Source organism: Phaethon aethereus (genome assembly GCF_964289735.1).
Source record: "Phaethon aethereus genome assembly, chromosome: W".
In the NCBI taxonomy this organism is placed as follows: domain Eukaryota; kingdom Metazoa; phylum Chordata; class Aves; order Phaethontiformes; family Phaethontidae; genus Phaethon; species Phaethon aethereus.
Window position 1 is genome coordinate 42,897,049 of NC_138581.1, and position 10,350 is coordinate 42,907,398.

At 47.2% G+C, this 10,350-nt stretch overlaps 1 protein-coding gene across 2 annotated transcripts in view; it reads left to right on the plus strand.

Moving 5' to 3' along the window:
- LOC309415270 (transcription factor BTF3-like) overlaps positions 1–9,589 on the plus strand; it is a gene marked incomplete at both ends in the record, with an annotated part of 28,194 nt that extends 18,605 nt beyond the window's left edge. Inside the window, 2 exons of one of the 2 annotated variants that reach the window (XM_082012738.1) lie at positions 8,976–9,032; positions 9,543–9,589. In XM_082012738.1, coding sequence (XP_081868864.1) covers positions 8,976–9,032; positions 9,543–9,589 — 104 coding nt within the window. The remainder of the gene's footprint in view (positions 1–8,975; positions 9,033–9,542) is intronic. The other variant, XM_082012739.1, reaches the window with a different exon arrangement.
- Positions 9,590–10,350: the final 761 nt, after the last annotated feature.

Genomic DNA, 10,350 nt, shown 5'->3' on the forward strand with positions numbered 1-10,350 from the left:
CGACAGTCCTTTTTGGCGCCCAACGTGGGGCCCGAGGCTTGAGATAATAACGGTTGCAGGTCACAATATCAGTTTATTTGATTTGCATCATGCTCTCGTCTTTGCTGTACATGTTAAGGATCGGTGTTGGTTTCTGCGGGCTGCTGTACTCTGCAATGATTAGTAATGTCTTGCCTGTGAATTTTGTTTTTAGAACACTGACCTTGAGCTTAATGTGGTATCATCTGAGCTCTGTACTAAAGCCGTTACTGTATTTTGGCTACAGTCTTGTGGAGACGATTAGCAATTATACTTCTGCCTCTGAAAGGTTCTGAAGCATCTGTGGCCATGGTTATGTCTGTGCCGCAGCAGGTATACCTCTGATGGGATTGTGGCACACGGATAAGTCCATGCTGAAGGTACATCTCGAAGCGTCTGTGGCTGTGGATAAGTCTATGTTGCAGCAGGTGCACCTTGAAGCATTATTGGTTGTGCATGAGGTCATGCTTGGAGCACCTCAAAGTGTGTGGCCATGGAGAAGCCCTCAACAGTGCAGGTATATTCCTGGAGGGACTGGAACTATGGGTAAGGCCACGTTGGAGCAGATTTATCTCTGGAGGTAGTGTGGCCTGTGGAGACGGCCATTTTGGAGCAGGTGCACCTCGAAGTAACTGCAACTGTGGATAAGTCTATGCCGCAGCAGATATACCCCCGGAGAGACTGTGGCTCACGGAAGGGACTGCAGTCTGTGGATAAGTCCAAGCTGGAGCAGGGGCAAGGGGAGGAGTTCATTGCAATGTTAAACCCTATGGTCCAGTACAAAGGGCCCAGGGGTGGAGATTGTAATGGAAGTACCTTTAAACTGTTGTAACCCATGATTTGAGTTCCATGTTATAGGAACTACTATAGCAGGAACCACCTGAACGAATGGAGGACAAGCCTTACAAGAAGCAGTGCCAGTGCAGCAGTGATCTGACCTGAGCTGGTTTTGGTGCCCAGTAACTCCATGCAACACCCCACCTCACCTGTCCTGAGTGACCACCATAAGGGATGGAGCCCAAAGTCATGGACTAAATGAACTCAGCAGACTTTTCATGGACATTTTGGAGGGAAGTCTATGGACTAAGGGGATGATAATCTGTGTATTATATTAAAGGATGGGAAGGGGGGTGGTGGTTAATGAGGTTATATTGGATAGTGTGGTACCTGAGCATGACGTAAATGGTATGGAATAAGGGGTGGATAATGTCCTGGTTTCAGCCAGGGTAGAGTTAATTTTCTTCATAGAAGCTAGCGTGAGGCTATGTTTTGGATCTGGGATGAGAAAATGTTGATAAGGTGCTGATGTTTTGAGTTGTTGCTAAGTACTCAAGGACAGTCCAGCTTCTCATGCTTGCTTGCAGTGAGCAGGCTGGGGGTGCACGGGAAGCTGGGAGGGGACACAGCTGGGACAGCTGACCCAGGCTGGCCAAAGAGATATTCCCTACCATATAACGTCATGCTCGGTATATAAAGCTGGGACGAAGAAGAAGGAAGGGGTGGAGGGACGTTCGGAGTTATGGCGTCTGTCTTCCCAAGAAACCATTACGCGTGACGGAGCCCTGCTTCCCTGGAGATGGCTGAACACCTGCCTGCCCATGGGGAGTGGTGAACAAATTGCTTGTTTTGCTTTGCTTGCGTGCGCGGCTTTTGCTTTACTTATTAAACTGTCTTTATCTCAAACCATGAGTTTCCTCACTTTTCCAATTCTCTCCCCCGTGCCACCGTGGGGGAGTGAGCGAGCGGCTGCGTGGTGCGTAGTTGCTGGCTGGGGCTAAACCACGACAGCTGGAAGTGATTTATGGTGACTTGGACAATGGACAATCATCCAAAGATCCAGATGAAGTCAATTGCACGCAACCTATGTGGCGGAAGTTTGTACGGAGTGCACCATCATCATATGCCAACTCATTAGCAGTAATGGCCTGGAAAGACGGAGAGAGACCAACGGTGGATGAATTGGCTGGCCAACTCCGGCAATACGAAGAAAGTCTCTCTTCCTCCCTACGGGCCTGCGTCTCTGCTATAGAGAAACTGTCCCGGGAGTTCCGGCAATTCAAAGAGGATATGCCCTACCCTCCACCCATACGGACCAGTGTCTCAGCCATTAGGAGTAAGCGCTCTTCTGCTCAAGAGAGAAGATACAGAGGATACACACCGCGAGCCACCCTGTGGTTTCAATTGCGTGACTACGGAGAGGACATGAGGAGGTGGGATGGAAAACCTACCTCGACCCTAGAGGCACGAGTACGCGAGCTGCAAGGAAAAACAATTACAAAAGGGGGTTCGGGTTCCTCGAGAAAAATCGTCGCTCCACTTTCCAGTGGGCAGCTTCCCAGAAAGAATAGAAGAGCTGATCTCACCTCTGATCCTCTTGAAGGGACTTCTGATTCCTATTTACAAGAAGTGGGTAACGAGTACTATGAGCAGGACTAGAGGGGCCCTGCCTCCAGCCAGGCGGAGGAGAGGGACAACCGAGTTTATTGGACTGTGTGGATTAGATGGCCTGGCACATCAGAACCACAGGAATATAAGGCTTTAGTGGACACCGGTGCACAATGTACCCTGATGCCATCAAGCCATATAGGTGCAGAACCCATCTGTATTTCTGGAGTGACAGGGGGATCCCAACAGCTGACTCTGCTGGAGGCCGAAGTGAGCCTAACTGGGAATGAGTGGCAGAAGCACCCCATTGTGACTGGCCCAGAGGCTCCGTGCATCCTGGGCATAGACTACCTCAGGAGAGGGTATTTCAAGGATCCAAAAGGGTACCGGTGGGCTTTACGTATAGCTGCCTTGGAGACGGAAGAAATTAAACAGCTGTCCACCTTGCCTGGTCTCTCAGAGGACCCTTCTGTGGTGGGGTTGCTCAGGGTCAAAGAACAACAGGTGCCGATCGCTACCACAACAGTGCACCGGCGGCAATATCGCACCAACAGAGACTCCCTGATCCCCATCCATGAGCTGATTCGTCGGCTGGAGAGCCAAAGAGTGATCAGCAAGACTTGCTCACCCTTTAACAGCCCCATATGGCCAGTGCGAAAGTCTAATGGAGAGTGGAGACTGACAGTAGACTATCGTGGCCTGAATGAAGTCACGCCGCCACTGAGCGCTGCTGTGCCGGACATGCTAGAACTTCAATATGAACTGGAGTCAAAGGCAGCCAAGTGGTACGCCACCATTGATATTGCTAACGCGTTTTTCTCGATCCCTTTGGCGGCAGAGTGCAGGCCACAGTTTGCTTTCCCTTGGAGGGGTGTCCAATATACCTGGAATCGACTTCCCCAGGGGTGGAAACACAGCCCTACCATTTGCCATGGGCTGATACAAACTGCACTGGAACAGGGTGAAGCTCCAGAGCATCTGCAATACATTGATGACATCATCGTATGGGGCAACACAGCAGAAGAAGTTTTCGAGAAAGGGAAGAAAATAATTCAAGTCCTTCTGAAAGCTGGTTTTGCTATAAAACAAAGTAAGGTCAAGGGACCTGCACAGGAGATCCAGTTTTTAGGAATAAAATGGCAAGATGGACGTCGACAGATCCCAACGGATGTGATCAACAAAATAACAGCTATGTCTCCACCAACTAGCAAAAAACGAAACACAAGCATTTTTGGGCGTTGTGGGTTTCTGGAGAATGCATATTCCAAATTACAGTCTGATTGTAAGCCCTCTTTATCAAGTGACCCGGAAGAAGAACGATTTTAAATGGGGCCCTGAGCAACGACAAGCCTTCGAACAAATCAAACAGGAGATAGTTCATGCTGTAGCCCTCGGGCCAGTCCGGGCAGGACAAGATGTTAAAAATGCGCTCTACACGGCAGCCGGGGAGAATGGCCCTACCTGGAGTCTCTGGCAGAAGGCACCAGGAGAGACTCGAGGTCTACCTCTAGGGTTCTGGAGTCGAGGATATAGGGGATCTGAGTCCCGCTATACTCCAACTGAAAAGGAGATATTGGCGGCATATGAAGGAGTTTGAGCTGCCTCAGAAGTGGTTGGTACTGAAGCACAGCTCCTCCTGGCACCCCGACTGCCGGTGCTGGGCTGGATGTTCAAAGGGAGGGTCCCCTCTACACATCATGCGACTGATGCTACGTGGAGTAAGTGGGTCGCGCTTATTACACAGCGGGCTCGAATAGGAAATCTTAATCGCCCGGGAATCTTGGAAGTGATCATGGACTCGCCAGAAGGCAAAGATTTTGGAATATCACCGGAAGAGGAGGTGGCGCGTGCTGAAGAGGCTCCACCATATAATGAACTGCCAGAGAACGAAAGGCAATATGCCCTATTTACTGATGGGTCCTGTCGTATTGTAGGCAAACATCGAAGGTGGAAAGCTGCTGTATGGAGCCCTATACGACGAGTTGCAGAAGTGGCTGAAGGACAAGGTGAATCAAGTCAGTTTGCGGAGGTGAAAGCCATCCAGCTGGCTTTAGATATTGCTGAACGAGAAAAATGGCCAGTACTCTATCTTTATACTGACTCATGGATGGTAGCAAATGCTCTATGGGGGTGGCTGCAGCAATGGAAGCAGAGCAACTGGCAACGCAGAGGCAAGCCCATCTGGGCTGCTGAATTGTGGCAAGATATTGCTGCCCGACTAGAGAATCTGGTCATAAAAGTACGTCACGTAGATGCTCACGTACCCAAGAGTCGGGCCACTGAAGAACATCAAAACAAACATCAGGTGGATCAGGCTGCTAAGATTGAAGTGGCTCAGGTGGATCTGGACTGGCAACATAAGGGTGAATTATTTATAGCTCGGTGGGCCCATGACACCTCAGGCCATCAGGGAAGAGATGCAACATATAGATGGGCTCGGGATCGAGGGGTGGACCTGACCATGGATGCTATTGCACAGGTTATCCATGAATGTGAAACGTGTGCTGTGATCAGACAAGCCAAGCGGTTAAAGCCCCTCTGGTATGAAGGACGATGGTTGAAATATAAATATGGGGAGGCCTGGCAGATTGACTATATCACACTTCCACAAACTCGCCAAGGCAAGCGCTATGTGCTTACCATGGTGGAAGCAACCACCGGATGGCTGGAAACATACCCTGTGCCCCATGCCACCGCCCGGAACACTATCCTGGGCCTTGAAAAGCAAGTCTTATGGCGACATGGCACCCCCGAAAGAATTGAGTCAGACAATGGGACTCATTTCCGAAACAACCTCATAGACACCTGGGCCAAAGAGCACGGCATTGAGTGGGTGTATCGTATCCCCTATCATGCACCAGCTTCCGGAAAAATTGAACGATACAACGGACTGTTAAAGACTACACTGAGAGCAATGGGTGATGGGACATTCAAACATTGGGATAAACATTTAGCCAAAGCCACCTGGTTAGTCAACACTAGGGGATCTACTAATAGAGCCGGCCCTGCCCAATCAAAACTTCTACGTACTGTAGAAGGGGATAAAGTCCCTGTGGTGCATGTGAGAAACATGCTGGGGAAGACAGTCTGGGTTACTCCTGCATTAGGAAAAGGCAAACCCGTTCGTGGGATTGCCTTTGCCCAGGGACCTGGGTGCACTTGGTGGGTAATGCGGAAGGATGGGGAAGTCCGATGTGTACCTCAAGGAGACTTGATTTTGGGTGAAAACAGTCAATGATTTGAATTGTATTATGTTAATCGTTCAGTATGACATTACTACTATGGCTGCTATCTACCATATCAATGGTATTATAGTAAGAATCACCCAGACTGATGAAGAATGAGCTTCACTGAAACCAAGCAACGTGCAGCAGTGATGAAACCAGAACTGGCTTCAGCAGCTTGCGCCCAACAAATCCCTCGAGATCGACATCTTCGACCTGCAGATCATGGACATGGACTGTGCTAGATAACAATCCAACACCACATACCATCTCCCCTGCCCTGAGAGACTGCTATGATGGATGAAGCCCAGAGTCATGGACTGACTGAACTCCATAGACATTTTAAAGTGATGGCCCATGGACTAAGAAAGTGATATCTGTGTGTATATATTAAAAGACAGGAAGAGTAATAATGAATAATTGGAATGTATTGAAAAGTATAGGACCTGGGCGTGACGTAAATGGTATGGAATAAGGGGTGGATACTGTCCTGGTTTCAGCCAGGATAGAGCTGGTTTTCTTCACAGAAGCCAGTGTGAGACTGTGTTTTGGATTTGGGATGAGGAACTGTTGATAATGTGCTGATGTTTTGGGTTGTTGCTGAGCCGTCAAGGACAGTCCAGCTTCTTGTGCTGGCCTGCCAGCGAGCAGGCTGGGGGTGCACGGGGAGCTGGGAGGGGACACAGCCGGGACAGCTGACTCAGACTGGCCAAAGAGATATTCCCTACCATCCGACGTCATGCCCAGTACATAAACTGGAGTTGGCCGGGGGGCGGAAATCGCTGCTCGGGGACGGGCTGTCGATCGCCGGATGGTGAGCAATTTCTGTATTGGGCCTCACTTGTTCTTGTACATTCCTTTGTTGGTATTATCATTGTTGTTCCCTTCTTTCTTTCTGTCCTATTAAACCGTGTTTATCTCAACCCACGAGGTTTTTCCTAATTCTCTCCCCCGTCCCACTGCAGGAGGGGGAGTGAGCGAGCGGCTGCGTGGTGCTTAGTTGCCGGCTGGGGCTAAACCACGACAGGGATATAGAGAAGCTCCCTCAGATACAGCAGTCCTACTTCTCGTACATGCAGCCGGAGGTCGATCTAATTCCGGTGCTGTTGGTGGTGGAGATAGGGGCAACGGTGGTACAGATAGAGGTACTACGGCCACTGGAGGGGGAGCCGCCGCCGGAGATGGATTATTAGAATATGGAGGCGGTATGTTATCCAGTGGCTCCCATTTACCATCTTTTTCCTTTTCACTTTTCCCCTCTTCTTCCTCAAACTTTTTATCTGTTTTTAATGTAAGTATTGAGGCTGGAAAAGGACGTAAAGTTCTGTCCCATAATCCTGCATAATCACTTTCCTCCTGACTAAAAGGTTCCTTTGAATTAACATATATATTTAAGGCCTGGCAGACCCAGTCTTCAAAAGATCCAAAAATGGGCCAAAAGACATGTGGTCTCAAAGGTTCTTTTGGCCATTCTACCATACAATATTGAACTAATTTTAATTTACTTTTTCCTTTTCTGGGGCCCCTATCATTCCAATTTTCAATCATTATTCCTAATGGACTCTCCGGAGGTATTTCTAGTAATTCGCTCCCTTTCTTCTGGTCCTGGGTTCTCGATTTCGTCTGACCCATCTAGGAATTTTTACTGTGGCAATTCCTACAGCCCTTGGCTACCAGTAAGAGTGTCTTGCAGGGGGTTTAGGACCTATCACCCACCCACGAATCCTCTAAGAATCGCTTCGGTCCTTCACCGGCCAAGTCCCTCGCGGGAGATTGGAACCGCGGTTGGAAGACCTCCACAATCGCTTTGGAACTAGGTTCCGTCTCAGTCACACTCTTACACACACAGGCAAACGAATCCCACCCAACCGAACGGTATACACCTTAAATACTTACGACTCCGTCGTCTTCGTTCGGATCTTTGTGCGCAGAATTACGGGCAAAATAAACTGCTGCAGCCGGCAAGGGAGCTCATTAAAAAAATCAAATTCTTTGCTTGCCCCTATTCAGGTTCAGGATGGCGTTAGTCCCGACCCGACCCGATCAGGAGCCACCAAAAGGTGGGGCGCCCCTCCTAGATCAAGTCAGAATTCAGGAACCAAGACCATCCTGGACGAGCCCTCAATTGTGATAAATGATTTAGTCCCAAACAGGGTTCCAATTCAAATTTACAATTTATTAAGCGAATAGAGGCAAGCAAACAGCGCTGGGTGCGCCGGGAGTCTCTGCTCCACCAAGACACACGCGGTACAGTTCCTGTTCCTGGTTTATATCCTGTCCGTTAATACATATTCATGAACAGGCGTGTCTTCTTCGGCGCATGCCCTCTTCTCCTTCTAGAATCTTCTCGACTCTTCCTCAGCGTGATCCTGTTTGCTAATACATATTCATGAATAGGCGTGTCTTCTAATACATATTAATGAGCAGGCGTGTCTTCTTCAGCGCATGCCCTCTTCTCCTGCTAGAGTCTTCTCGAATCTTCCTCGGCGTGCCCCCAGGATGACCCCAAACCTTATGCATGCACTTTCTTTACACAATACTATGTGGTCAGTGGTCAAACTGGTTTGAGCTGATATACCAGCAAAGTAGTTTAACTTTCTCCTGTAAAATACCCCTTTTTATGGTGCAGGAGAAATCCATAAAAGTACAGAAGGTTACACTTCATCACACGAATCAGATGAACATATTTCACACCAGGGAACATTAATATCTTTTAAGTGCCTCTAGTCACATGTGTCTACCTGCAGCTTCACAATTACACTTTAGTTTTCCTTGAAGGCCTAGGATCCTAAGACTTCCTTATAACTTGCTTATGTAAAATATGTAAGCCTCAAGAACACTCAGCAATAAAAGCTAAGGGGGGGGCAGTCATTATTACGTTTGTCTTCCGGAGCAACCACTCTGCGTACTGAAGTCCTGCTTCCCGGGAAGTGGTTGGACACCACCTGCTGATGGGAAGTAGAGAATAAATCTTTTGTTTTCCTCTGCTTCCATGTGCGGCCTTTGCTTTTGCTTTATTAACTGCCTTTATATTGACCCATGAGTTTTTCGCATTTTCTTCCCTGCCCCCCCCGACTGAGGAGAGGGAGTAATAGAGTGGCTTGGTGGGCACCTGGCATCCAGCCAAGGTCAACCCACCACAGCACTCCAGTAGTTTCCTGGACTGCTTACAGTTCGCTGTGCCACTTTTCTAGCAGTTGTCTGGGTTGTTGAAGTCCCCTCTCAGGGTCAGGGCCTGCAAGCGTGATGCTTCCTGCAGTTGAATGAATTAGTTCTTGATCTTGTGCTTTGTAATAGAGATGCTTATGGTGAGCTTGACTAATGCTTTTGAATTGCTTGTTCTTGCAGCTGTGGATGGAAAAGTTGCTACTGGTCATGTTGATGATGATGATGATGAAGTTCCAGGTAAGAACAAGCACGCAATGGAGGAAAAGGAAGTGAATTTTGCAGAGAGATAACATGTGCAGCATAAGATTGGGCCAAGTACAGTAAGAGTATTGACTAGTCACGCGCTGTTATAGAATTTCTGTGGGCATTGTTTTCAGACACCATGTGAGACTTAGATGGACCATTGGTTTGAGCTAGCATTTTTGTCCTTAGCTATGGCGAAGGTAATTATTTAATATTCAGTAAGAAGAGTGGTAAGTAACTACCTTTTCCGTATTGCTTTGCCCAGTTGTGGGTATGGTGAAGTTAAATGCTCTTAGAATTGTGCTTTATAATGAACCATCTAAAACTTCTTTTTTAAACAAGAAGAATGAACCATGAAGCTTTTAAATGTTATTTTGTCTGTATTTTATAAGCTCAATTTTTTTTTGCCTTGTAAGCACTTGATAGGAAGTAGAACTTTGAGGGGGGGGGGTTGGCAAAGCAGAAGTGGGTCAAACTTTAATTTCAACTTTTTTCTTTTCCTAGATCTTGTCGAAAACTTTGATGAAGCCTCAAAGAATGAGGCAAACTGAACTAAGTGACACTTTCTGAATAAAGTTAAAATTTGAAAAAGCTACATGGAGCTGCTATTTTATATTGTGACTGCTTTTATTTGCTTTTATTTGTATTTCCTGATGAGATCTCAAGATTTGTAATATTCGGAAACTCCTTGAACCTGCAGCTCTTTTTCAGTTATTGTTTGTACACAATATTATTTTTGTGGCCTGTTTGAACAATCCTATGCTTTGAAATAAGTGAGACTGCTAATGAATCTCTGTCTAGACACAATTTTTGAGTAACTTGTATACAAGCAAAACCTCATCTTTAATGAACTTTGGCATACAATCAAAAAATATAAAATAAACTTTCTGGTGTGGCTTTTTGTCAGAAAAGCTGGAAAAAAATGGCCATAACTATTAAACAATCATGAAAGGTCTTGCTCTTCTGCAGAGCATCTTCCTTTTGCTGTGTTAGTAAACTGGCTTCTAAAAACATTTTAAGTGCATAATGGAGCATTTTAGACTTAATCGGTGAATGCCCAGTGGTTGCAGGTCAGAGCACCTACACTGTGTTCCTAAGACACTTTTCAATTCAGTAGATTACAGAAATAGACTTGTATTCTAGAATTATTTTATGGTTGTATGCAGTTTATGTGGCAAGGTTGCGGGGGGCTGCACGGGTGTCTTCTGTGAGAAGATGCTAGAAGCTTCCCCCGTGGCCGATAGAGCCAATGCCAACTGCATTTATTCTCTACTTCCCATCAGCAGGCAATGTCCAACCACTTCCTGGGAAG